The sequence below is a fragment of the Hyaloscypha bicolor genome (genome assembly GCF_002865645.1).
Source record: "Hyaloscypha bicolor E unplaced genomic scaffold K444scaffold_117, whole genome shotgun sequence".
Classification (NCBI taxonomy): domain Eukaryota; kingdom Fungi; phylum Ascomycota; class Leotiomycetes; order Helotiales; family Hyaloscyphaceae; genus Hyaloscypha; species Hyaloscypha bicolor.
Genome location: NW_020194619.1, coordinates 2,273,550 through 2,300,488, shown reverse-complemented (window position 1 = coordinate 2,300,488; position 26,939 = coordinate 2,273,550). Strand labels below are relative to the sequence as shown.

General features: G+C 47.1%; 8 protein-coding genes across 8 annotated transcripts; 4 read left to right on the top strand and 4 right to left on the bottom strand.

The window, feature by feature from the left end:
* Positions 1–1,518: 1,518 nt before the first annotated feature.
* K444DRAFT_632472 (uncharacterized protein) lies at positions 1,519–2,881 on the bottom strand (the record flags this gene model as incomplete). The annotated part of the gene is made up of 3 exons (XM_024883480.1): positions 1,519–2,278; positions 2,331–2,703; positions 2,761–2,881. 3 exons carry the CDS (start codon positions 2,879–2,881, stop codon positions 1,519–1,521), a joined length of 1,254 nt encoding a protein of 417 aa, XP_024734270.1.
* An 818-nt stretch (positions 2,882–3,699) lies between these two features.
* Positions 3,700–5,717, top strand: K444DRAFT_644925 (putative FRE ferric reductase-like transmembrane component; the record flags this gene model as incomplete). Its single annotated transcript, XM_024885025.1, has 3 exons — positions 3,700–3,875; positions 3,927–4,417; positions 4,474–5,717. 3 exons carry the CDS (start codon positions 3,700–3,702, stop codon positions 5,715–5,717), a joined length of 1,911 nt encoding a protein of 636 aa, XP_024734269.1.
* Positions 5,718–7,035: 1,318 nt separating this feature from the next.
* On the top strand, positions 7,036–9,634 carry K444DRAFT_665734 (uncharacterized protein; the record flags this gene model as incomplete). Its single annotated transcript, XM_024887104.1, has 3 exons — positions 7,036–8,692; positions 8,741–9,273; positions 9,326–9,634. 3 exons carry the CDS (start codon positions 7,036–7,038, stop codon positions 9,548–9,550), a joined length of 2,415 nt encoding a protein of 804 aa, XP_024734268.1. The 3' UTR covers positions 9,551–9,634.
* Positions 9,635–11,625: 1,991 nt separating this feature from the next.
* On the bottom strand, positions 11,626–13,205 carry K444DRAFT_654337 (uncharacterized protein; the record flags this gene model as incomplete). Its single annotated transcript, XM_024885938.1, has 5 exons — positions 12,885–13,205; positions 12,721–12,822; positions 12,364–12,667; positions 12,198–12,307; positions 11,626–12,155 (listed from the first exon to the last, which is right to left on the bottom strand). The coding sequence occupies exons 1-5, from the start codon at positions 13,180–13,182 to the stop codon at positions 11,626–11,628; spliced, it is 1,344 nt and encodes a 447-aa protein (XP_024734267.1). The 5' UTR covers positions 13,183–13,205.
* Positions 13,206–14,886: 1,681 nt separating this feature from the next.
* K444DRAFT_52762 (uncharacterized protein) lies at positions 14,887–15,931 on the top strand. The gene has a single exon (XM_024874648.1). The coding sequence runs from the start codon at positions 15,041–15,043 to the stop codon at positions 15,581–15,583; it is 543 nt and encodes a 180-aa protein (XP_024734266.1). The 5' UTR covers positions 14,887–15,040; the 3' UTR covers positions 15,584–15,931.
* A 2,788-nt stretch (positions 15,932–18,719) lies between these two features.
* K444DRAFT_52757 (uncharacterized protein) lies at positions 18,720–20,082 on the top strand. Its single transcript, XM_024874644.1, has 2 exons — positions 18,720–19,687; positions 19,741–20,082. Exons 1-2 carry the CDS (start codon positions 18,753–18,755, stop codon positions 19,823–19,825), a joined length of 1,020 nt encoding a protein of 339 aa, XP_024734265.1. The 5' UTR covers positions 18,720–18,752; the 3' UTR covers positions 19,826–20,082.
* A 2,145-nt stretch (positions 20,083–22,227) lies between these two features.
* K444DRAFT_566407 (GroES-like protein) lies at positions 22,228–23,581 on the bottom strand. The gene is made up of 2 exons (XM_024877128.1): positions 23,269–23,581; positions 22,228–23,152 (listed from the first exon to the last, which is right to left on the bottom strand). The coding sequence occupies exons 1-2, from the start codon at positions 23,544–23,546 to the stop codon at positions 22,366–22,368; spliced, it is 1,065 nt and encodes a 354-aa protein (XP_024734264.1). The 5' UTR covers positions 23,547–23,581; the 3' UTR covers positions 22,228–22,365.
* Positions 23,582–24,693: 1,112 nt separating this feature from the next.
* K444DRAFT_52732 (ISP domain-containing protein) lies at positions 24,694–26,539 on the bottom strand. The gene is made up of 7 exons (XM_024874627.1): positions 26,247–26,539; positions 25,990–26,176; positions 25,650–25,937; positions 25,148–25,599; positions 25,000–25,093; positions 24,821–24,949; positions 24,694–24,771 (listed from the first exon to the last, which is right to left on the bottom strand). The coding sequence occupies exons 1-7, from the start codon at positions 26,340–26,342 to the stop codon at positions 24,719–24,721; spliced, it is 1,299 nt and encodes a 432-aa protein (XP_024734263.1). The 5' UTR covers positions 26,343–26,539; the 3' UTR covers positions 24,694–24,718.
* Positions 26,540–26,939: the final 400 nt, after the last annotated feature.

Genomic DNA, 26,939 nt, shown 5'->3' with positions numbered 1-26,939 from the left:
TTATGCCGCAATATTCGTACTGTATATACGGAGTACTCACTAATAAAGCCCCTTCCGTTTTCGTAATCTAATCGATTTAACCGTTAGTTCGGACAAATCGATTAATAAAGACAGACGGGACTTAAACTTACTACGCTTACTAAACTGCACTCTCTATACTCCCATTATTATTCTAGGGCTTTATATACTATAATTATAGGCTCTGGCGGCGTCTCGCTCGCTAAGATTACAGGGCTAATACCCTGTAACGTTCTACTCGTAGAAGATCCTGAAGATCATATCGTCTTAACGATTAATGTGACGTCTCAACCGTAAACAGCGTCTAATTGATTACTGAGATCATATTGGACTATATTATTGATTAGTGAGATGATTAATGAGTAAACTAGAACAGAGGCGACTGGACGCCTTGTAGAACGTGCGATCGATGTACGGGTAATGACTTTTGGGTCCGAACGCTAAATAACAAATATTGATTCGCCTAAGGGGATACGATTATTCTTGACTTATTAGAAAACCTCGTTGGACGATGAAAGAGCCAAAACTAGAATGTTCCAAGCCTCTAGTACACCGAAGCCTCATTTTCGCTTACAGTACCAATAATTGCACAACACAATCAAGCTTGGATAAATGATATGCCAACAAGTCTGTCTGTCTATGCCGACGAATTAGGTCCTAGCCCGCCTAATATACACAAGTCTATGCCTGCGAATGCTGTAGTAAAGAAGCTTGTGGCCATTCAAAAATCTTATACTAGCTCCGATAACTTCACCACATCACTTTGCCTTACCACCAAAGAGAGAGAAACGGCTTCTTCGACAAATTGGAAGGAAATAATACTAGTTGCTGAATGGAGAGTCTAAAGTGACTCTGCCTCGTTTGAAGTCTCGTGACTTTTGCGAGACGGCGACGCGTCCTCCCCGCGTGATTTTCAACTTTTCGTTGTCGCCGCCCGACTTGAGCTGTCATGTTGCCTGAACCACAGACTCCGAACTAATTCTTCGCAAACAGACTCCTGTTGCACATCGGAAAACTGCCTCACATTTCCTGATCCGCTGCTAGCTCGAGATTGAAATTTTGCATCTGGAGGAGCCGGTGACGACACAGCTTGCGTCTCTGTCCGAGAGTCCACGTCCATCTCTCGTTACACAAACAGGATTAACATTCACAGATCTAACAGGTCACGATACGTGCACAGCCTGAATGGAGACTGCGCCTTCTGCACTCCTCGGGCGCGCTTCCCCAGTCCGGCATTCAACTCGGGTCATCTTTTCCACCCGAGCCACAAGGTCTCAATACGAACAGCCAAATCCCAATCACATCCACAGGCATCAATCCCAGATACCGCATGGTTGGCACACGGAAGGGAGAAAGGCAAAAGCAAGAATAATTATGCATATTATTAAAGTTACGAATACACGGCCTCTGTCACCCCGACTTCTCATTCGGCGTCTCGTTCAGAAAGACTGCCCACTCTAACCGAAGCCAACTCTATATCCACGATGCCTACATCAACTGTCAGGCGAAGCCAAACGCCACCATGGCACCCATTGCGCCCGCTACCAAAACGGGGCCACTGGTGATCATCGCAGCAGCGGCATGAGAGCTGGAACTCGAGACTCCTGATCCAGATCCTGATCCCGTGGGTATCGATGTGGAGGGTTTACTGGTCGAGGTGCTGGTGTACGTTTCATTCTGCGCCAAATACAGCAGCGCAATACCCATGATCGGCGCCAGCGAGCCATCGGTATTCGTCATGGGCATGTATTCTGTGGTGTTATAGAATGCCGTCACAGTCAAATTATCGCCCAGGTTGATCTGTCCAGTGGAGCATTCGGAGAGCGAGGAGATGTGCATCCCCATGTTCATCATGGGCATTCCTGGCATGCTCATACCCGATGGATCCACGTAGCCTGGGTTCTGGCCGTATGCTGCTGCGCAGTCGCACATCGTGCTGTTGTTTTTCGTGATGTCGAGGTGAACTCCACCATCGTGGAGATGCCCGATTGCGGATGTAACTCGGCCAGTTGCGTTGGCTGTCCAAACAGGAGAAGTGTATTGAAATGCAGTGTCGTTCTTTGCTGGTGCCTCTGAGCCTCCGCAGCCAGTGATGTCCAACCATATTGGAGTCACTTTGTGGAAGTTACTGGGCAGACCAGGGAGATACTCATAAGTTATGGTAACGATGGCTGTTTGGTTCATCATGGCCGTATTCATGAGTTCCGTCAGGAATGCAATTGTGTCATTCGGTCCAACATAGTAGCCCGCCTTGTCGGTTCTATGGTCAAGTCAGTCCTGCAACTTTCGAGGTGGTTAGGTGCAATGCTCACCCATTGATACAGATGTTGACCGGAGAGCGCTCGTTTCCAGAAGCAAAGAAACGTTCTCCAAACTCCTCAGTCCCACAAACGGTGTCCAAATTGTTCAAGTTGTACAGGACGATATGGTGCAGCCACAGGCTAGTATTGGCATTTGCGTATGTCCCATTGGGATACTCAAGTCCAGCCTCCATGTAGGTGACGGTGCAATTTTTGCATCCAAACTTGACGCTTGCAAACTCGAAGTTTTGCATGCCATTGTTGATGTCCATCGATGGTACGACGAATGGTCCGTAAGTGACCTTCACCCTTTTGGAGCCTTGGTCGGTGAAGAATTGAGGTGCAAGTGTTGTGATGGTTGAGTTGATCGGAGGGCTGGGTGGATCTAAATGATCATCAGCTCTAAATACTTTGTGGATTTGGCACAGCAGGACTCTCTTACCCTTTCTTGCCCTCAAAATATTCGATATTTGCTCTTCACGATGATACTTCTGAAGTCCAGTTGCATTTGCAATAGACAGTACGCACAAAAGAACCAAGATCTGGAGCCTAGAACCCAACATTTTTGAAGTGTCTGGAGAGATGATTCTGCAGTTTTTGGAGGGGGCTTTTCTCTGGCATCCTTCTCCGTTTAAAACGTTTTCGACAAACGACAAATCAAATATATTAGACGAGAGCCCTGCGTCATTTCCGTTATTGTACAACACTCCCCTATCAATAAGACGGCCATTCTCCTCCGATCGCTAGGCTCCCTCGGGTAGCCACATGTCACCGCAAGGTTGCGGCTGGCTAATCTGGCAGATCCAAGTCAAACACGCAGGCGACGCAGCACCCAATGTTACCCCGCATATTGCTTTACGTGTATATCGGTCGGACATGGCTTTGCACTGCCGACTTTTCAAAGCTGAAAGGATGGTATTGCGCGTCTTGTCTCTTCTGCTGCGAAGTTTTGAATCAGGATTTGGAAAATCGGTAGTGGGGATCACATGGCAGAAACGTAAGGCTCTCGAGTCAAGCACGATGGCAGTGCATGTCCGGATGGCTACCGACACTACGCTACTCCCCGATGTCCGACTTGTGGTTGTGCCGTATAAGATGCCTTGTCGAATACCCCATTAGATCCTTGTAATCTACTGCCGTTTGTCGCTTTTATTAGCGTTTGTTTGATGACAGCTCTGCCACGGCTCTCGAGTCTGTGCTCGAGTTCTTCCCTCTTATCCAGCAACGATATATTACTAAAAGTCATTCCTTCCGAAAACCAGAGAAAATTGAAGCCGAAATGGATATGTCAAGCATGTCTTCTACCATGCCAGGCATGACAATGACCGATTCGATGCCTTCGAGTTCCGCAAGCGCTGCAGATGGTTCTCCCACTGGCGGAATGGACATGTCGAATGGCACAGACCCTCGAATGGATTTGTTGATGACGATACTTGACGATACAGAGCTTCAAGTCATTGCAAACTTTTATGCGAGGAGGTATTGGTACGGCGTCATTGTGGTTATTGGTCTCACAGCTCTCCTGAACATGGCCGTGCGTCTTAGATCTCGCTCAAGGTAAGTCTGACAAAAGTCTGAAAAGTTTCCACCTCTCATAGGAGTCTACAGAATGAGATCGGCCGCCGCCAGCAGAGTCAAACAAGCAACTCCTCCACGTTGTTGCGGCCGAATGCTCGATGCCATCACCTCCGCCTTTCGAAAACTCATCTATCCCCAAATCTCGCCAACCCGCCATTCCAATCTACTCAAGGTTCCTCCTCTCGGCATTATCGTCCTCCTCTTCATCTATCTAGCCTTCGTCCTTACTCTCGAATTCGTCAACCAAGATATCCCGGGTGATCAGCATCGTCAAGCTATCGGTGTCCGTGCCGGCTGGCTCACAATAACCCAACTCCCGCTGTTGATTCTCCTATCTGGGAAAGTCAACATCATCGGACTCATCACGGGAGTTGGCTATGAGCGTCTAAATGTTCTTCATCGATGGGTTGCAAGAACGATGCTCCTCACAGCTACGCTACACATGGGCTACCAACAGGCTTTGTGGAATAGTCTTGGCTTGCTACAACTAGAGTGGAACACTGATACCTGCCCTCCGACCGGTATATCACCCTCTTTCCCAACTTGTGGACCAAACAATCTTACTAAAGATAAATAGGAATCAAAGCCTACGCTTTCCTCCTCTGGTTAAACCTCTCCACCCTCGCTCCAATCCGCAACCTCTGGTACGAATTCTTCGTTATCCAACACATCCTCACATTCTTTGGCCTCATTATCTGCATCATGCTTCATCTCCCATCCACAGCCCTCTTCTCTCGGATCTACGTCTGGATTCCCATCGGTATATACCTGTTCGAACGAACTCTCCGAACTCTACGCTATGCATACAACAACCTACGTCCAGGAAGAGCAACACTGATCCAGTTAAATGGCGGTGTCACTAAGGTTATTGTAAGCACGAGACAATTGAAGAACTGGAGCCCAGGCTCTTTTGTCCTGCTTTCTTTGCCAAGGTTTGGGTTGGGACAGAGTCATCCCGCGACAGTAGCTTCCATCCCATCTTCTCATGAAGGGAAACTTGTTTTCATTCTCAGAGCACACCGTGGATTTACGAGCCGCATTCATGCGAATGAGAGTACTATTTCTCTCCATGGAGGCTCAGCTTCATCTGAGTCACCCCAGGATTCCAAATCCACTCATCTCGTGTTAATTGACGGCCCCTACGGTGGCACACAGCTTGACTTCGCATCTTACAATTCCGTTCTCCTAATCGCAGGCTCAACAGGTGTGACGTTCACGTTACCTGTTTTGCTTGACCTCGCCTGGCGAGCCGAGAAGCAGAAACCCGCTGTGAAACATGTGACATTTATCTGGGCGGTCAAAACTTCAGCCTGTACTTCTTGGATAGACTCTGAGTTGAAACATGCAGGTGGTGAGTTGCAAAAGGCTGGTATTGAGTTGGGAGTCAGAATTTTTGTTACTGCGGATGAGGAATTCGCTGAGGTTGATGAGGGAAAACCGTCTTCAGCAGAAGCATGTCACTGTGAAAAAGGGAATGAGGAGTGTTCTTGCATCTCACCATTTCCTAAACTGCCTCCCGACACTAAATCAAACCCTCTTGCCGAACAAGTCAAAACTCAAGAGAGAACCAACGAGGCGGTGGAAGAGACGCCAAGACTGGAGCTTCCATATTATGCTAGTAGGTGTTCAGTGACGACGATACAGAGCGGGAGACCGGACCTGAAAGGAATTATAAAGGAGGCGCAAGGTAAGGCGGATGGAGAAATAGGGGTCGCGGTTTGTGGTCCCGTTGAGTTGACGGCTGAAACGAGACGGGTTGTTGCGGGTCTTGAGGGGAAGGGCGGAAGCATTTACTTGCATGCTGAGAGTTTTGGGTGGTGAGATTCTAAAGGGGAGGGGAAAGTGTCGAGTATAGATATATGTTATCTCTTTTATTTCATAATTCCTTTCATTGGATATTGAGTTATATGCAGAGTATTATATCGGGGTGGATAGTAGTTCGCTTATTTGACAGAGAAGACAGAACACTTTAAATAATCTTAAGCATAATCTAATTCACCATGATAACGCTCAGATCAGTGCGATTACTTGCTGTGGATAAATGATTTTGAATCAAGAAAAAGAGTCTTATCGCAGGAAGCTGTTAAACTATTGAAGTGTTGAGAATGAAGTGTAGTAGCGGGTCCCGGGCCACAAGATGGTGATATCAGGCGTGCGATAAATCACACCTGCTGGTACTACTGCATAATTGTTCTTTTAACTTAGGAAATATTCTACGAGTTATAGTGAAATCAAGTTAGTTTCCCTCTTAATATCGCACTAGTCGTGTAACAATGAGACACCCAGGATACGTACGCCTCTTCTAATATTACGCCTTTCCTCGCTTAGGGGCATCGAGATCAAATGTCGCTCCATTGCGCTTTGAAAGCTGAGAGGAGGGAACGCACTCAGTAGCTGAGCTACCTATGATTTCTTGACTGTGTAGGAGTATAATATGACCTAGAATGTCATTTCCAGGCTCGGGATTGGAGATTTGACCGCTCAATGCAAGCCCCCCAGCCTCTATTCGTGCGGTGTGCCGCTGATTTCTTATCATTTCACTGGGGCTGACTGGGCGAACCGCCACGGCATCAATTTCGCTGCATTGCATCGAGGCTAGTAGCTTCAGATGCTTTCTTTCTATTGGGCATCAAAAAGCCACTCCCAGCAATGGACGGTGTACGGTATACGGCGTGGCTTTCTTTGGAGAGCTGAAGGAACAGTTGGCCTTGACCCATAGGGCAATGTAATAAAGTGGCGGCCTTGTATGGTGTGGTCTGGACATCCGTCTCAATGCGCCTGAAATATTTTGTTTTTCCATGTTCAGACACCGAGTAGCGTAACAGTTACCCTGCATCGCACCCTAAAAACTAAATTCCCACTGTGTGAATTATTTGCCACACCTATTCCCAAGCTATAAGTGCTTGTCGGTAATCTCTCTCATGTTCAAGCAATGATGAGTCCGCAGTTTGTGCACCTTCACTACTGCACAACTTGCATTATGCGGAATATCAGCTCCGACGCACTTTTTTAAGTATCGCCAATTCTGCAGTATTATTCGTTTATACATTTTCAGATCTGCACCCCTTCCGATCGATAGATCCAGTCTGGTCACTCCAATTGGGCCTCAACGGGGCTACTCGAAATTTAGGATCTCACCATGACGCCGCTTGGGACAGGTGAAAGTCAACATGACTCCTCATCTGCTCCTAAGGACTCAAACAAGGGAACTACAGTAAATATCAAAGAAAACCCACACCCGGATCCGGAAAAGGGCGCGAGTGGCAATGATAGAGAGGATTACACTGAGGAGGGGGGCTACAACTTTTTCGACTTGCTCTCGCATGCCAAACGAAAGTTTGTTTTCTGGTGGTTCTGGGGGGCTGTCATTCTCGCTATCCCTCTAGCATTGAGCGCAACAAGATTTCGAACCGTTCAAATTCAAAACGTCCGCCTCTTCGGATTGTTTTGCTGGCTTGCCGTATCATGGGCTGGCCTTTTGGCCTCTTATCTCTTTGCATGGGCCCTCTCTTATTTTTGGTTTACTGTATGCAATCTGTTGTTTGACGAGGGAGAAAACTACAACACCTTTTTTGTCGATATCAGGCATTCCACAATGCTCTTGGCCTGGGGATTTATATGCTGGTCAACTGTGCCACTTTTATGCCGCGTCGATCATCACCACTGCACCACTGGCTGGGTCCATACCTTCCAGAAAGTCATGCTCGCAGCATTAGTTGTTGACTTCGTCTATTTTGTTAAAGACCTTTTGCTCGAACTACTTTTCCTGCGGGCGGCTATCGAATTTCTTCACCCTAGGTTGAAGACACTTCAAAATATTATCTCTGCGCTAGAGCTGTTGGCCTTTGAGTCACGCAAGCCTTCTTCTATACTCGACTACCTACACCAGAAGTGGGTAGGGGATTTTCTGGGGTTCTTGTTTTTGATGAGAAGATGGTACAATCCCGAGAAGCAGAGAAAGATTGAATCTGAGGAAGACCAGCCTGGGCAAGACGATATCGAGGACATACATTTTGAAGATCCTGATTCTAAATGGACCCGCTTGGTGCAGATGAACCTCCTCGATCTCTGTACGGGATACGGCACCAAAACGGGCTATTGGATGGTGGCACAGTACATCAAAAGTCTAATGACGAAATGCGACCTTGAGGACCCGTCCGCAGAAAGACCGTCGATAAAAGCCGAGACCCAGCGAGGGTGGTCCAAAAGGCGGAATTCGTTCAAAAGCTTTTTCAAGAAGCGCCCGTCCCGCGACTTCTGCCACCCCCTGCCTGACTGCATCCATGAGCGAGTTCGATCATGTAGATGCACGGTTGATTCTCACTCGAACACCCCAGCCCAAGAGGTGTCATCCAAAGATAAAATTGTCTCCCAGCCGAAAAGCAAGACTGAAGCTAAATTGTTCAAACGCGAAGCCGCCTCCCTCTCTAAGACCCCAGCTCGGGGTGGACTGTGTAACAATTCGTGTGAATGCGGAGGCTCCTGCCAGACGATTGCTGGGGGTGGTTGGTGCAGACGCCAAGTTGCCCTCTATGTCCGTAAGCTTCTTTCTGGGGCTCATGAACAATTCACTTCTAAAGCCATCGCCCACTTTGAATCCTTCGATCAGTTGTGGGGCGTCCTGGATAGAAACAGAGACGGTTTCGCCAGTTTTGAAGAACTTCATTGGCTGGTTGAGGATGTAGGCGAGTCTCTCAAAGAAGTAATATCAGGCCAAAAGAATTTGATGATGGTTATCCGCGAACTTAACCTTGTCTTGTCTATTGCTCTATTGGCGCCAGCTGCCCTTATATATGGTACGTCTCATACTTCACTCTGTATGACAGCATATTGACTTAATCGAGTTTTGTTTTTTGTCAAGAACCCGGGCTCTTATCTTGCTCCAGTTTGGGCGACGTTTGCGGGCCTCAGTTTTGCCCTACAGGGCCCAGTCAAGTCGTTCACAGATGCTTGTGTTTTTGTCTTCTCACAGCATCCGTATGATGTTGGTGATTGGGTTATCTGGGGCAAAGAGAAAGATCTGAAGCTCATTGTTGATGAAATCCGTTTACTAAAAACAGCCTTTACGTGTGCGGACACCGGAAAGACGGTCCATATTCCACATACCGAAATATGTACCGGATATATCGAGAATTTGTCGAGGACATCAACGTACTTCGTCAAGAGTATTGTGCTTCATTCGGAGGACAAAGTAGATAAATGCCATAAAGAAGCGATTCGCAAGTTCCAGCAGGAGGAACTTCGGGATCTTTGGAGAAATGACGAGAAGCGTGAAATCTTCCGGTATCATCAACTGCCGGAGATCAGCGTTGTGCCAATAAAGTCTGAGGACTTGGAAGAGAAAGGCATTCGGGTTGACTTCAAGAGAAAAGAATGGGTATGCTTCAGTCCCATTATCAGGTGCAGCATCCTTCTTATTAATTGTTCAGGCTCCTGGTCGATTCTTCAGACATGAGGAGAGATGCCGACACGAAGTAATGTCTTTCATTCGAGAGCATCTACCCGACTTGATCAAGTCAGGTAGTAAACTCGATTCTGGTGCTCAGGAAATAAGTGGAACCACCGGATTGGAAAAGCCTGCAAGTAGCAATGGAGGCAGTAAAAGCGAAGAGGAAATTGGACACAGCCTGAAACCTTCCAATCCCACGCCATGAGGATTCTGGAGCAAGTAACGGCGGATTTCGGATTTTCGGATTTCACAGTATTTTAACACCAATTCCCAGAATTAAATGATACGTAATTTAAACATCATACTTCAAATCAACCCTGCCTTAGAAACCCCGGTAATAACAATAGTTCCTTCCTTCTATCAGCTTTAGAAGTAAGACACGGTAACCCTATTGCGCCGGAGCAATATGGAGGCGCAAAGACGATAATATCAATAGTTGACGGGGCTTAAATAACTAATGCACAGGCAGAAGGAGTTCTGAAAAGAGAGAGGAAGGAGTCCAAAGCCTTGTTCTTGCCCCCATTAGCCTTCGGCGAAATGGGTGTTCCAAGCACGTGTTCTCCGATAATTTAAATCAGCTAATAAAACATATGACTATATACTAGTGAGCGTTTAATAAGCTCCGCAAGTGATACATTACAATTGAGAGTGGAGAAGACTAAATTAGTGGTTGAAACCTGGTGCTGGAAGGAATAGTAGGCTAACCAGGCTAGTGTACCAGTTCAACAAACCCGCTGAGCTAACTTCCTATCCAATACCAAAAGATTTGCCAGGTATTCATCCGCATCCTATTTTCTATTCCCAGGTATTCGAATAGTCTCCTCATCGCCCCTCATTTCAAACTATTGTCCATGTTAGAAAACTCTTGGATAAGTGCTGGTTAGCGACATCTTGCAGACCACCAGGACAACAATTTTCGTGGTCATGTTCGTACTGCAGTGGATACTGACACACATCTCGTCTGTCAACAACTTGACCTGGCTACTTGAGGCAGTTGTAACGATGTTTGATTTGGATAGCCTGTTACAATAGCAACAAGAAGGAAAAGCGGTACATCTTGGATCCTAATCTACAGTACTTGGTCGGAAATTTACTCTTGTATACGGGCTGTAAGTGGGCGACTCTTTGCTTCCTACCTCAATGCTGGGCTAGATTCAATAGCATGAGATTGCCACCGGCAATTGCACAGCACTACTGCTAAATTGTGGGGAACTCGGTGATGAAGTTAGCACGACCAACAGTATTCCGGATGCGGACATTTAGCGACTACCCCCTTTCCTCGCCAAGCCAAGCCCCGGGTATCCAACTCCGTTGTCTTCCCAAAACTTACGTTCGTCAAGATTCCTCCTTCCTCTTCGAATTAAAGAAGCTCTACTTAACGCTGTCTGCGGGGAACTCTGACGTGAACATGTTAGTGCTTACGGCACCTGGACCGAGTCACCATCATAAGGTTTTAGTTGTTTCTTACTATCACTTAAGCCATCCCCTACTATCAAACTCTGCATATGCTTGTTTATTTAGCTAATCGCTACTATTACTTAAGCTATTGCTCGATATGTCCTCGCTTATTTAAGCTGTCCCTACTATCCCTTCGTCCGGTGAGACATTGCCACATTAGCAGCCGCACATGAATACAGTGTAACCTCGATATAAGGATACCGAAATTGTCCCAAAAAAACTAAGGATAATGCGAGGTATCCTTATAACTAGGTGTGGTACACAGCAAAAGTAATCCCTGCGGGGCTAGCAGATGTATCCTCAAAAACGAGGATATCCTTATCCCGGGTATTCTTATATCGAGGTTATCCTTTATCCCTAATTCGGATTATGTTCTGGCCGAATTAGGGATATTCATGTGCGGCCGCTAATGTGACAATGTCTCACCGGACGAAGGGATAAGAACACTTTTTTATAGAAATGTTTTTTATTACTAGCTTATCTAAATTGCTAGTTGCATATAATTAAAGTCTAGAGAGCATTAAAGCTCCTCAAGCAATGAGGCTAAGACCTTATAGAGACTATTCGAGGTGTGGTTAAGGGGAAACTTACTTGGTAAAGGATAGTAAGTTTGGTTTCAGGCTATATTTCCTACCAGCCCTAAATGAGGCAAATTACGAACGGATAGGGCTACTTTGCTTTGTATATGGCGAAGCAATGAATAAGGCGACGATTTTATTATCTTATTAAAACAAAATACCCCAGGGGTTATTTTATAGCCTATAATTTACTGGTGGCAAAACTCTTATTCATGACTTTCTAGCGTAAGAACTTCAACGACAGTCAATCTCTGTGTGGTCCATGATACACGAGATCCCAAACTGCGCGACCAGTTTTCTCGTGAAGAACGTTTATCCATGGGAACTTGCAAATAGAATCACGAACCCTTGACCAGTTATCAATGTCCAACTGCACAGTCAGAATTCTTATCCTCAAAATGAGCCAGTGACTGCTCGTGGTCGAAAACCAGAGGCTTGCAATGAACAAAAGCCAGAGAAGCAAATCGCCGTCGTGAGCATCGAATTCCTCATCAAGAACCTCTCTTAGTCGCCGAGAGATTGAATCGTATTCTTGGATTCTGCGGTTATCCCACTGCAAGAATAGTGTTGTCATGAATGTTATTAATCCAATATGATATGCTGCTTCCCTCTTGCATTCAGGCTTCGGACTTTGTAATGGTCGAAATCGAATAAGGCGGCAACATATAGATATCACTATCTCCAGAAACGTCGTTATATCTAAGGTCTGGCGGGTAGGAGGATTATTAAATAGAGTAGTGATGCTTATGACATCAACGAGTATGTCTTGAATATCTGTATTTATTCCGTCTCGTTAATGTTGTCCAGAGGTTAAACCGGAATAAAAGTTGAAACCCATTGATAGTAGGGTACTTCGAACCTCAGACATGCGGTCTCGAAAGAATAATACTGGCTTTCCGTATCGAAGTGCGTGGAGTATGTCCATTCTGTGAACCAATACCAAATTAGATGAGAATGTAAAGTGTGATTGGAAAGCACTAACTTAGACATTTTTAATAAAAGTGTGGGGCAACTCTCGAGCCGAGAAAGTCCACCACGGAGTTTGATCATTTTCCTGAGTCCTTCGTAGTGAATCTGCGAGGCCTTTTCATGCCGAATTTGCTCTTGAAGGATAAGCATCATAACCATGCACAGTGTGGAATCTGAGAGAGCTTCTTCGCCTTGCATCCTTCGCTTCACTAGTGAAAGTGTGTTGGAAAGATAGGACAATGCTTTCGGTGGGCTGATACCTCCGCTAATGAAGAATGCATTAGTTGATGCCATCAATGCCAGACTGCAGTATGATGCTGCGCGCCAAATCAGTAAGGCTAAGACTTAGGAATACGATTGAAATATATACCATCCTCATCAATGAACGTCGTCAGAAGCCAGTCATATTTATACTCATTAGATGAAAGCCCAAGCTGAGAAGGGTACATCTTTTCTGTTATGAAGAGGAAAACTTAGGATAACATGTCTTAGTAGCCACTCTCAATTGATTCATCAAGAGGCTGTCATACTTACACTGATCAATACTTTTCAGTGAACTTTCACTTAGCTCCACAGGAAATTGGAAAGTGCGCAATACATTTCCAAGATTCCTTGCGACTGGTCCTAATTCTTCCGCGTTGCGCTTCCTCGCCTCCTCATTTGGGAAACTTGCATCGCCACATGGCGTCCGCCCGGCGCTCAACTCAAACCTTGAACGACGATGAACTGTCTTTCCAGCATTTTTACCCTTCATGACATGGCTGCGCATTAACTTTCGAGTGACTCTGTCGACCTTGGCACTACTATCTACGAACTTGAATGTTTTCTCCATTGTGAGATAAATCAGTATTACCGACTGTACTTAGTCACCATCAAAGACAGACCGAGAGAACCCGAGGAAGAGATTAAACCACGTAAGGCGCAGGGCCGGCCTATATATGTTCCGCACGATCGTATTCGCGAATAAGGGTACGATTAAAATAGTGGCGTTTTGGTAAGGCATCAAAGGCAACAGCCTACAGAAAGCGATAAGGATCAAGTGATCAAGCGATTTTCGAATCCGGTTTTCGACTTTTGATGTCCGATTTGTGGCCCGTGCTCACCCCACCAAAAATCGCCCACATACCACACCCCCTCTCCCTGTACCTCTACCTATTATTACTGCTTAAAATATTACTCTCTCTTTAATTCTTATTTATATATATATAAGAGAGGGGGGAAAGGGGGAGGGGGGCGTGGAGGGCGAGTGAGTAGATGAAAAGTGAAAAGTGAAAAAAGTAGAAAGCGAAAAGCGAAAAGCGAGGTTCGAGGCACGCGACTCGCTAGGAAAGGAAGCCCTATAATTATAGGCTACTTGTCGCTAAATTTTAGGGCTACGGTCACTAAGTTACAGGCTATAGGCACTAAAAATTTAGCGACATAAATTTTTGGTTAAGTTCCCTCGCTTTGCCCCCCCCTCCTTCCCCCCCTCCCCTTTCCCCCTATAAACCCCCTCTCTTATCCATATATATAGAGAGAGAGAGAGAGGGAGAGAAGAATTAAAGAAAGTAGATATTTGAAGTAGTAATAGAGGTACAGGGAGAGGGTATAGTATGTGGGTGTGATATGTGGTATTTGCGATTTTTGGTGGGGTGCGCACGTGCCACAAATCGGACATCGAAAGTCGAAAACCGGATTCGAAAATCGCTTGATCACTTGATCCTTACGGCTTTCCGTACGCCAGGCTTTAATTTTAGCGAAGCGGCCCTGATCTCGTAACCCAAGTATTATATTATATATAGATTATCTTTCGTCTCCTATAAGTTAGGAAGAGATGGACTAGTTTGGAGAAGATTATTTTTTAGTTAATATATAGAAGTAGTATATAGATTCCCAACGCAATTTTCCATACCTACACTATCCTTGATTATCTGTGCAAGCAGATTCCGTGTATCCGCCGGACTAATGACTGCCTGGAACGACTGATTGAGAGAGTGCCGCCTGGGAGTGATGGCCTGGGACTGTGGCCTGGGACTGATGAATGAGAGCGATGGCCTGGGAGCGATGGCCTGGGACTGATGGCCTGGGACTGTGGCCTGGGACTGATGAATAAGAGTTCCGGCCTGCCTCGGGCAGGGCCACAACCAGCCTGGGCCACAACTCTAAATAACTATTCAAGTGGGCTCTCGTGTCGCTAAAAATAGAACAACGCCTTGCATCAGCCTCGTACCAATGAACGAGGCTACCACAAGGCTATAGCAATCGAACGAATAGTCACCCGACGCAAAACGATGAACCCCGCCTACTGTATGGCTATTGTTAATGATGCAGGAAGGAGAAAGAAGGTGGAGAAGTTCTCGAGGCTAGGGTTTTGCTCATCGAAGCTGACCGAGCAATCGTGATCAGAAGCCTGGCCTGTGCGCGTTGTGACCTCATCTGCGTTTCAACACATCCACTTCCCTCCTGAAGATCAAAGAAGGAAAACAATCAGCCAAAAGAAGAGTTCGCACGAACTCTAGCAAGGACATCAGCCTGCGTCGATTGGGTTATTGGCTACGATGATGCAGCGTATGGTGCCTTAGTTGTGATCGAGGACGATGTTGGCGGATGATCACTGGGCGCTTCTCCAGCCATAAAGCGGTGAGAAGGAATACCTCAACAGCAGTGTTGTAACCTCACTTCAACTCCTTTCTTTAGCAGTTGCTCCCAAGATGACTGCTGATATTATAGTCAACGTGTTCAATGTCATGAACGAACCTAGCCCGGCTTTCATCATTCAACTCCAGATCCAAGACAGCCAACGACTCTCTGAAGCATGCGAGGGCAAGGGCAAAGGCCTGGAGGGCGAGCTGTCAGACTCACAGCTCGCAGCAGAGCTGTATCGAGAGAACTTGGAGCACTATGCTTCCATCCTTGCTGACCTGCAGATGACAAGAAGCATTGCTCGAGCTTGCCAAACCGATGGAAATCTTCTCACAACTTCGCTTTCGCAGGAGCAGACCGCAGCGAGCGATCGAGAGATGGCGTGCAGGCTTGGTGGTGTTGCAGATCCGAACTCCATCCCGCCATGGACAGTGATCTCTGAGGAGATGGACTGGGAATTGCTTGCGAAGAGTTCGACACCGAGTCCACCGCAACCGAAGCTACTGCTGAAGGGGGATATGGCGTGCCAGAGTCGTCCCACTGGGCGGCCAGATCTCTTTCGCGCATCGATGACTCATTGTTCCCTCCTGGCAGCGTGCGGGTGTTCTTGACTGCAGAGCATGTGCTGCAGGACGAGCAGAAGAAGATCGAACTCGACACGCCAGATCGAACGTACTGCTCCAATCCCCTCTGCTCGGTCTTCATCCGCTTGGAAGATCCATGACTGGTGACTCGTTGTTCCCTCCCCGGTGCTGTCGTCAGCCCATCACCACTGGCAGCGTGCGGGTGTTCCTGACTGCAGAGCTTGTGATGCAGTGCGAGCAGAAGAAAATTGAACTCGACACCCCAGATCGAACATACTGTTCTAACCTCTGCTCTGCCTTCATCCGCTTGGAGGATATCACGGATGAGCAGGCCTCTTGTCCGGACTGCGGCACTGTCACCTGCACGCTGTGCAAAGCCACCAGCCACGGAGTGCTGTATGACGCGGGACAACCAAAACCCTTTCTAGAAACTCCAGAGCCATACAAAATTAGACCAAAGGAAGCGAAACCGGAAGCAGTTGTGAGAAAGACTCGTGACGGTAAGCTGCTTCCTGGGAGCGCACCCTCCAGATCTTGACTTGGAGATTCTACGGATGCTGATGTATAAAAGGTCATATACAACCAATAACAGATCCCGCAATCCCAAAGGCGTTGGAACCAGGATGGAGTGAGAACCCAGGAGCAAATGTACGAAAGCGAAGTTCTACAGCGGCGAAGAGGGAACAGTCAGTGAGTCGGAAACATACGAAGGATGAAGATGAGATGGTTTTGGACGAAGATCTGGAACTAATCAGAGCTAAACTTGCGTATCTCAAGTTAAGAAAAGGGGGCAGGTTTCATATCAAAAGACCACTCAGAATGAAGGAAAGGGTGTTTTGCTGCTCATGCGAAAACGTTACTGGAGTTTCGGAAGAATTTGCGTGTGTCTCTTGTAAGCATACCAGATGTGCTATGTATTTGGCGATGAGATAGTACCCAGGTGGTTACATAGTTTCCACGGTTCAAAGCACACCACATTTTCAGTCAGCATTCCATTCACTAGAAGTGAAGGGAACATTATGGGCTGGTGAATTAGGGACGTCTCTCTTTTCCCCTTTCCCCCTAGACCTTAAATCGCCGATTTTGAGAGATTTTTCGTAAAGTTAGGTTTTCTTTCGGCCCACACTTCACCCCTAGCCACGCGCACGAAAATTGGCTGAGGTGCACGTCCATTTCGTCGCTTTTTCACCCCCACCTAACCCCCACCCATACCTCGCGTAAAAATATATCCTCATTTTCGCGCGCACTCACCACTCTCACTCCCTAATTGAAATGTGCGAGGTAGCTCACTAATTAATTAATTACCACGTTCCTAAGGAGCACCCGCATATAACGCCCTGCCATATAACTATACTCAGGGACACCTGCACGTAACTGTTACGGCTATACTGCCTATGCCGTACGCCGTACGCTGTACGTGCAGGGCTAGCGGCCGCTGTTCATTTAAAGCTTGCTTCCACGTAGCCTCTACGAGCTTCTCTCCTTAGTTTAGTATTCTCAATAAGAGCCACTCCTACACTGCTTTCCAAGCCTAGGAAGTTGTACTCGTGACAGTAACGCCCTGCCAGAAAACTATACTTAGGGAACCCTACTGGAAACGCAACGCCCAGTTCACTGCACGGTGCTTGTTACTATAATGATTACTAGAATAAAATAGTATTTTAGTATTATATCGCACGTGATCTAGAGCTGTATATCATCATGTGACTGGGCCTCTTGGTAGCCCATGGGCTACCCACGTGGGCGGGCGGGCCTTGGGCCTCAATTCTGACCCGCCCATGGGTTGGGCTGAAGCAGCCTAAACACAATTGCACGGGTAAGTTAGACAAGTAACTAAGAAGAGTACTTTTTGTATTGCAATTGAGCATGGAGAGCTCCTATCTACCTAGGGATAAAGCAACGCTTATATAGACCTCTCCATCCCCCATATAGTCCATGTAGTACAAGTGTGTGTGTGTGTGTGTGTTTGTATTTAACGTCTGGGCGGAGCCCGCGATCAAGTCGCGAGTCCTGGGAAGCCCCGGAGGGGCAAAAGACGCCGGGGGAGGAAGGCTCCCGGATGGCGGACTAAAGTATTATATACAATAGTAAATTGGTGTTTGCTCTTCCTAAAAAAAAATACGCAAAAGCGCTAAAAAAGGAGAAGAGAGCTCCGGCAGGGTTTACATAATTGCCGTCGCTTTGTGTATTCCTCTCGAGGAGAAATGGCAGCTGCCCTCACGTTACAGACGAATCCCCTTGATTCTACTCCAATGCTTCCGAAATCCCCTTCTTCCTCCGTCACCCTCCTATATCCTCCCTCTAACACCCCTATTCCCAACCTTCCAAATAGCTACCGAGAGTATCGCTGAGCCTACCTCAATAAAGATTCACCCGATCCCAGTCTCGAGAGATATCGCAAGGGCTCAAGAGACCGGTTCCCCTCCGTAGACTATCCGTATTGTTTTCGTAATATGCTATTATTCGAAAGTAGGAGCGTCGAGTTCGGGAAAAGGGTTGTGAAAACTCTGCAATTGGCCCCGGACGCCTCCACAACCTCCACCCTTCTTGCGTTCTCTTCTCAGCTCAGGTAAACACACCCTCTAAGAAGAAGAGTATTACCAGTTCGTAGCCAGCACCGCGTACAGGTGAGAGATCCGTCTTCGCTGGCCCATGTAGTACAAGTAGTACCGACTACTTGTACTCGCTGTACTACATGACACGTAACCTGCTGCAATAATGCCTAAGGCCAACACCCTGTAATGCCTTGTGATAGAGCCCTAGGCTCTAGTCGTAACAGCCCAGGCCCTCCACCTATCTTCTCATTGGTTTTCTGTTGTGCTGAAAAAAAATGTTGGCATCTTTCTCGCTAATGGTGGACCGTACATTGGACGAGCAAGGCTGCGCGCATGCTGCAAGCTGCGGAGGTGGTGTCGCGGCCATGTCCTCGTGCAAACGTTAAGCCTTGAATGACAGCCGAATTGTCCTTCAGTGGCCACAATCTGCTGCGTGGGCCTTAATAAATGGAGGGCCTGCAAGCGATCCGATAACAAACAGCCTTGCTCGTTGCATAAAGTCAACCTTGCCCAGTAACTACTTCAAGCCACTCTTCGTCCGGTATAAATTCAACCTTAACTGGTGACTCCCTCAAGCGACTCTTTGCCTAGTTTCCGATTTCTTATTCTCGACGTCGCCCTCTTATCTGAACAAAAGAGCCATGTCCAATTTATCCTTTACCTATAATGCTACTGCGATTCACAATGCTTTCAAAGGAGGCAATCAAAGCTACTGTTCTCTAAGCCCTTTTCAATACTCCGTATACCCGATCGATAGCGATACCTCAAAGTGCCCCTCCGCCAACTCTATTCTAACAACATTCGGAGTTGTGAATCTCGCGGTTACCACCTTCAGCCTGTTACTTGGAAATCGGGTAATAACGCACTGGTATACCTGCGGTTATTGCGGGCAAGAGAAGAAGAATAATTTCGGGAGAAAGCACCTCGGTATTCCTATCCCGAGTTCTATACTCTATATGTGGCTCCTGCCTATTGCGCTCCAGTTTAGCGCGAACGCTATCAACGCCGTACTAATGAAGAGTACTCCAAACTATAAAGAAGGCTTCTCTATTGGCCAAATTATGGTTCTCTATTTAGTGCGGCCGCGTGTTACCTGGCTCTTGGGTATTATCATAGTCAAGTGTTCTCCAGCAGCGGTAGTCAATGGAGATGGCGATGGCGAAACAAGTGCCCTATCGGATACTCCTTCCGGCTTCAACTTAAGGGAGGATTGGCGGCCCTGGGCATACCAACAGATGTTCGCAGAATGGGTACTCCAGGTAATTACCTCAAGCATCGGCCTATTGATGCAATCGTGTATGCCCATCTCGCAACCAGGTAGCGAGGAGGTTTCTTTGCAGGGCTTGAACCTTGTTATCCCAAATTTGGTGCTTTGTTTCGGTATAGCTGCCGGTTCTGGTGCTATGTTCTACGTCAGGAGGGGCGGGAAATTTGACAGAGAATACAAGCAAGGAGGCTCCTCTCGATCTTGGCGTTTCCAGATTCCATTTGTGTTAACCTTAGCTGTCGCTGCTTTACTATGGGCATCAAGGTGGATGTTTTGGGTCAACTATCTACAAAACTTTGACGTATACGGGCAAGTACTATCCAAATATCGAACTTAAATGCATGCTAATTCTATAAAAATAGTTTCTGCCCACCCAAATTCATACAGCAGGGCGTTGTATGGACTGTTTTCTCCGCCGCTGCTGCACCATTTGGAGTCGGAGTCTAGGACTTGGTTTGCCTGTACCTCAGGTTATTTCGATATAATAGTTTGAGGTTTATTCAGATGATCTGGCAGTCCACTGACAAGTGCCAAGGAAAGCAAACGATCAAGGTCGGTTTGATAAGGTAAAGACTAGATTGACTACAAAGATGGAAGAGGAGGGTGAGTGAGGAAGGGATTATATACATGTCGCCAAGGGGCAGAGCAAGGTCTCATTATGTAAAGAAGGTAGTTGTTTTGAGAAATATCATAGTAATTCATAAATCTGGCCCCCTTTTGACTTGAAATCCTGCCCTCTGAGTGGCTCGCTAAGCTGGTGGTCCGTGCATTTAGCGAGGTGTGCTCCGCGTCGCAGCAGAAGGGATAGCCATTATTGACTGTGAGTGCATCACTAGGAGCTATGCGAAGGCGAGCAAAGAAAATATCGACAAGATCGCCGCACTCTTTCAGGCCGATCCGCAAAAGATGGAGCTGCTCTCTATCCTCGACGACCAGGTAGAGCTGTTGGCTCGGGAAGGGCGGCCGGACCTCTCTCGCCTCCTCGACTCACTTGAATCACGTTCCATCACACCATCGGAAGAGGTCTTAAGCTTACGGGCTGAGTACGGTCTCGAAAGGGTAAGCCGGTGCTTGGTTTGGGGTTTGGATACATCCATTAATATAACAATAGGAGCCGGTGCCACAAGGCTGCTTAGATGCTGCTATCGAGTGAGTCGTCAAAGGGGTTGGACACGTTCTCGGCAAGCGCACGCTCGGTAAAGACGATTCTATTATGGTCAATAGTACAGTCGAACTTTCATATGGCTTGTTCGACAGGCTCCGCTCCAGGGAATGGCTCAACTGTTGGGACGTTGCAGCCGCTCTGGAGATAATCGATAGACCAGTGTCGTGACTGTATAACACAACGCAATATAAATACTAACTGGAATTCACCTATTCGTTTTCAAGTATTAGAACATTCGAATTCATACCGAACTTTAGGTATTATTAATAGTGAAGTTATCTACAAGATAGCACATCCACGGGATGTTTCTTCTGTTTCTTTTTCTGATACTAAGATCATCGGCAACATCGATAGAGTGAATTTGTATTACAGCTCAGGTAGATACCTCTATAACCGAGACATAGTCACAAATCGTCTTGCAACGGCCACAGTTAGAAGTCCGCAGACCGTATAGAGTAGAGTAGAATAGTGTCGGATGGACAGTAACCTGATCTGCGCGAAATGAGAAGTGAAAATTGAATGATTGTCTAAGTAAAGTGGTACCTAAAGTACGTACCTAAACCTAATTTTAAGTGGTGTAATAAGGGTTGAGTTCAATTAGTCTGCTGCGACCAATACAGTCAAAATCTGCCTTAGATATCTCCTGGACGTTCCGGGTGTCTTCCGGCCCGTACGCGCGGTAAAACTTTATGGCTAAATGCCTGTGTAAGGCGGCAGTGTACTGGTCTTCCATGATCTAACAGGTCTTGGTCAGTAAAAAGAGTGCCTTGTCAAGCTTGCAGTCAAAGCCTTCGCGACCCTTATTTTTACTGTTCATGAAGGGCTGTGCTAATTGGGGCAGGAACGCTGCAGGACCAGGCTTCCAAGTTTTGTTCAGAACGCAGATAACTGAACGCTCCTTCCAGCCGTCCTTGGCTATATCGAACATTTCTAAGCAAGTGAAGAAGCCGTCCGGCTCTACGACATATCAGTTGAGGTATCTCAAATTGGTTGATTGCGAAGCTTTCCGACATATCTCAAGTTAAATGACCGTTGATACCTAAGGCTGCCTCACGATCATGGATGTTTCCAAAAGCACTTTGGATGCTTCATCAATATCTCCCCCATTGCCAGTACGCTGTGCCAGGGTTTACTACTACTTCCGTCGCCATTCTCATTTCAGGATCGTCAAGACTCTGAAATATGTGCATTAATTTACTGTACAGTATGACGGCTCTGTCACAATCCATCTGCTCTAGCCATGATTTGCAGCTTGGTTATAGGCTGGCGCCAGCTTCTCGTTCTTGTACGTTCTCTAGACATACCCTTATCTTCTGTACCAGTCGATTTGACCATAAGTCTAATGGTATTGCAGAAAGCCTAACTTAAGCTGATTACACTCCGGCATTACTTGGAAACACAAGTATTAAGCGGCAGTACCGACGACAGCCACTACATGATGAAGATGCCCCTACAAGACCTCTCTCTGCATACTTTACCTTTGCAAATCATATACGATTTCAGGAAGTGAGGGCATAAGTTTTGCTGATTTGGCAAAAAAACCCCGAGTCGGCAATATCAAGAGATATCCTCAATTGAGAAAGAGACACCCTGTGTGATGGTGAGGTTGTTTGTTCCGAAATCGTGTCTCACGTGCAAACTGAAGAAATTAGGTTATGGAAGTCATTTACTACCACTACTCCGCCCCACCACCCCTAACAGAACTACTACTGCTACTATTGAAATAAGAAACGGTATCGCACTTCTGCTTCTACAATGGGTCCTTGCTGCTTGTCTGGCTATGAAGTCTCAATAATGAGCGGTCACAGCCCGCTCAAGTTAGTTACAGTTCCACCACCACCTTTGCCGCACTCACACCCGCCTGTAGCTTCCTCATCGCATCCTGGATACACTCCAAGCCCTTGCCAGCCACAATCGGCGGCGGCAGGCACTGCAACTTCCCGGCCTCTAGCGCGGGGGTCAAATAATCCCTAAATACGGGTATCGACGCGTCGTTGACGGAGTAGATCATGCTGGCCTTCACGTTGGCAGGTACGTCGGCCGGAGGGGGATGCGTGCAGGCCAGGTGGCCACTGCCGAGCGCGGCGAGGATGGCAAGGGCAATGGGATAGGTGTCGGGGGTGGCGATGGCGTCGATTAGCCCAATAAAGCCGGCTCCACATTTGGCTACCGCGGCTACGACCTTGTCCACGATAGCAGGATCCTTGTGGTCAATGACCTGGGCTGCACCGCAGCGCTGACTGAGGGCAAAGTTGTGCGCTCCGGTGATAGTTATGACGGTTACTCCAGCTGCGGTGGCTAACTGGGTGACCATGGAGCCCACGGTCGAGGAACCGCCGTACACGACAAGAGTTTTGCCCGAGGAGGTGACTGGGTGCAGTACCGACGGGTACGGAAGGCCGAGAACCGTGAGGGGGACGCCGGGCATAACCTCGCCGGGTTCCTGACGGAAGAGCGCGCAGGCCGCCGCCCCTACGGCTAAGGGTATGACAACGCCGTCCGTGAAGGCAATGGAGTTGGGGAGAAGGGCTGCCCTATCGGCGCGCACGACGGTGTACAGCGCAAAAGCGCCGTCCTCGGGACGGCCAGTAACTAGAGTCATGCCGTGTCTGCAGTCGAAAAGAAAGCCAGCGTTAGCCAAGCATCGTAAAGAGTGTATCTATATGCTGGAGAGGAAACAGAGAGAATAGAAAGAAGAAGTGCGAGACAACGTGAATTGACTTACCCAATGACTCGATCCCCCTTCCTGAAGCGCTGCACGTCTGGGCCAACGGCATACACGGTGCCAGCGACGTCATTACCGATTATACTTGGCCACTGCTTCACAAAGACGCCTGCCTCTAACATCCAGCTGTCGACTTGGTTCATACCCACGACCACGTTGTGTACGACCAGCTCACCGAGCCCGGGCGTGGGCATCGGGGCGTCGCTGACCTCAAGAGGTGTGTCGGCTTTGATCAGCCATGCGACTCGGTTGGTTGGTAGTGCCATGTGTGAATTCATTCGTTCCTTTATCCTTTTTCGTCGTTCCTACAGTCGTTAAGTCTGTTAAGTGGTTATTACATGGTCATGCTGACGTAAATGAAATGAGATGTAGAAGGCACGCTGGTGATAGTGCCGGTGGGCATCGAAGAGGACCTACCTCCCTTGAATATATCGATTGCAAGTCCGCAGACTTAGTCAAAGTCCCTAAGTGTGACAGCACGTACGAGACGTAGGCACGGATAAGTCAGGTATGACGTGATGTGCGGATCTCGTAGAAGAATGCCTTTATTCGAGGATCTAAAGCTGAGGAAAGAAGAAGAGGAGAGGAGAGGAGGAGAAGGAGGTGAAGCGTCGTCTATATACTAGAATAGGGGGTTTCCAGGGGGCTTGTAGGTACTAGTCAGGTGACGACTCGGTGAATCGTCACTGTAAGGCAGCATCGACACGACATCCCATCAGCAATTGTAAATACAAAACCGCGACAGAATTAGAGACAGATGCATACTAGATATCCCGTCAGAAGTGCAAAATGGCTGGGACTAACCACCTTGGATAAATAGATAGGTCGCATTAGGACACCGCTCAATCAGAATGTCAACGGAACCTAGTAATTCGAAGAGTGATTGGAGCGAATTCCATCAAGTCTAGGTTACAAGCGTGAGGCATTATCGGAGATTAGTGCTCTTGCCAACATTCCTGATATGTGCTAGCTCAGCCATGGCACTGAATACTTCCTCTCCTTTAGTGGACTATTTCTGGTGAGCCAGGGTCATAATCCGCTTAACCAATTAGGAAATGAATCTCTCATTGGTCTACACTTCTCAGCGTACCACTAGATTTTATGCCACATGCTCGATCGAAATTGCTATTGCTTCGTGAATTTCCGGATTGAACTAGCAGGACAAAGATCCTGCACAAACAAGATTCCAATATCTGACTGCAGCTGTAAGATTGATGCATAACGACAATAGGCAGGAGCTTGCTACTTCTCCCTGCTGCATTCTGCGATTGATTGATCTCGATGTAGATCCTGGTCAGACAACTACTTCCTTCCACTGTGTCTATTCTTCCGAATACATATTCTTTCGGAGAAACCGCGATTTTCAACATAGTCTGGAAATTCCAAAAGTAGTTGCTTGACATTGACATTGACATTGATAGAGCTTCAAGAGGAGTTTCATGAAATTGGGTCACCAAGAAAGAATATCACTTCCATGAATCCCACATTCAAGCTGTTTGCAAACTGGGGGGGAAAAGTCAGCGCTCTGCTCCGTAGTACATAGCCAACTTACTTTTATCAGTCCCCTTCCCCTCCTCGTTCATAGCCTCTAACCCCGCAAAAGCAGGAAGGATCTGCTCTCCCGCAGCCTTCTCAAGCTCTAAATGACTCATCACAAACTCATTGGTCAGATTCTGGTAATCTGCCTCTCGATTAGCTCTATTCCCTTTTCAATTAATTTTCTCGACTCACACAAAACCCCATTCTCTTTATCTGGATGCAGCTGTCCCGTCCCATAAACACCATTTTTCAAATTCTTCTGCGTTAGTGTGCAGAGATCGTAGTCCTGTTTTGATCAATTCATTATCTCATAAAAATTTGCCGATCTGGGCAGAGTTACTTCAATCTCGACCTCCTTCAGGAACCTGATGAATTCTCGAACTTTCACCGGGTCCTCCCCTTTTCTAGCGAAGATGTCATACTCAAGCACTGTTCTTCCAGCAGACTTGGGTACAAGTCTCATATAGTACCATGCGTAAGAGTAGCAGTTCATTCCGTTGAGTGGGAACAATGAGAGCCAGAGACCGGGCTTATCACCTCCAAGCTCATCAATCTTTATGGAGCTCTGATCAATTGAAGCAGAGGATGGGAATCCCAGCCATGAGCTCCAAGACGATCCTGCGGGTTTGGACTCTACCATTGTTGACTTTGCGTTCGAATCGGGGACAACGACTTCAGCCGAGTGACGAGCATAGTTGTGCCTCGGTTCCACTTGATAGGTTGGGACTTGAATGACTTTGGAGAAACTTGGGTGCGCTGTTGGGCAGTGGTAACACTCATTATATCCATCCACTTGCGTCAAGAGTCAGCATCGTCTATCTCACTATTGTGGTATCACTCACACAATGTCTTCCAATTAAACTCCCCATCCTGTTGCCAACTCTCAACATACTCAAATTCTCCAAAATCAAACTCGTCCATCTCATCTTCCAACCCTTTGTAGAACTCGTGGAATGGTGTGATGTTAGGAGTAGAGTCGAAATTCACGAAGATGAGGCCCTGGCGTGTGGTATGAGTGGCAACTTTGAAGAGTCCGTTGACGGATTTATCGAAGTTGGGTACGGTTTCGAAGCCCGGTGCCTTGATCAAGCTACCTTTCGTGTCGTAGGACCAGCCATGGTATTTACAACCTATAAGAGATCAGAGGGGCGTCTCATCTCGGCTCTTCCAGAGCAAACGCACCTAGAACCAAAGAGTTGCCAAACTCTTTATTGACGATTGGATATGCCCTGTGCCGACAAACATTATGAAAGGCTTGGATCGTCCCGTCTTTTCCATGAATCAGAATGATAGGGAATCCGGCAATATCGATTCGAAAGTAATCTCCAGTCTTGGTGAAACGGGAGCTATGCATTGTGAGGATCCATGACTGTTTGATGTCAGAGATGTTTGTCCATATGGTGACATATATAAGGGTCAGGAATGAGATTATTGCTGACCTTACTAAAGATAGCACGCTTCTCAAGCTCATATATCTTCTCACTGACCCACCAAGAAGCAGGAAGAGTATGATATCTGGCTATCTTCGCAGCCATTACTAAACAATTTCTGTCTAATAATTCCGGATTTATTGAAAGTTGGGAGGTGTTTGAGTGCTTGGCTTAATCTACCTGAGGTCTTGAAATGTTCGATTGGGGAGAGTGGGAGAAGAGACAGCACGATCACCACGATTTCGGTATACCTTGCCATCTGTACGCCTCCTAATTATTGGTGTCACTCCACTCTTGGCTTTGATGATATCTGCGGTCTTGCGCCGAATCTATGGGGGATCCCATTGGCTTACTGAGCATCCAGAATGCCATTCGCGGGGAAGAGGATACCCCACTTTCAACCCACAGTAGTCAATCAACCCCCATTGGATGTTATCATAAGATACTAAGGAGGGACTTTAAAATGCAGCGCATGTGATAGCAAACTAGATTGGAGATAGCTAACGGCTCATTGACAACGGGAAATATATGCCTAATCGAATTGGCTGCTCGATCCTCCCGCCAATGATAAAGCAGTGATCAAATTCGCAGATCTCAAGTCTAAAGAAGCAACATTTTTCAATTGGAACGTAAACGTATTCTTTAATGACCTCGTCTTTACGATAAGCGGTCTGGATTTCTGACGTTATGAGATTATGTTAA

Excerpts from the sequence above, each read along its gene's own strand:
- K444DRAFT_52762 (XM_024874648.1), top strand. The coding sequence starts at position 15,041 with ATGACTGCTGATATTATAGTCAACGTGTTCAATGTCATGAACGAACCT.
- K444DRAFT_52732 (XM_024874627.1), bottom strand. The coding sequence starts at position 26,342 with ATGGCTGCGAAGATAGCCAGATATCATACTCTTCCTGCTTCTTGGTGG. Across the intron at positions 25,938-25,989 it reads TGGCAACTCTTTGGTTCTAG|GTTGTAAATACCATGGCTGG; the intron begins GTGCGTTTGCTC and ends GATCTCTTATAG. Across the intron at positions 25,094-25,147 it reads TGAAGGAGGTCGAGATTGAA|GACTACGATCTCTGCACACT; the intron begins GTAACTCTGCCC and ends TGATCAAAACAG.
- K444DRAFT_566407 (XM_024877128.1), bottom strand. The coding sequence starts at position 23,546 with ATGAATTCACACATGGCACTACCAACCAACCGAGTCGCATGGCTGATC. Across the intron at positions 23,153-23,268 it reads AAGGGGGATCGAGTCATTGG|ACACGGCATGACTCTAGTTA; the intron begins GTAAGTCAATTC and ends TTTCGACTGCAG.
- K444DRAFT_52757 (XM_024874644.1), top strand. The coding sequence starts at position 18,753 with ATGTCCAATTTATCCTTTACCTATAATGCTACTGCGATTCACAATGCT. Across the intron at positions 19,688-19,740 it reads CAAAACTTTGACGTATACGG|TTTCTGCCCACCCAAATTCA; the intron begins GCAAGTACTATC and ends CTATAAAAATAG.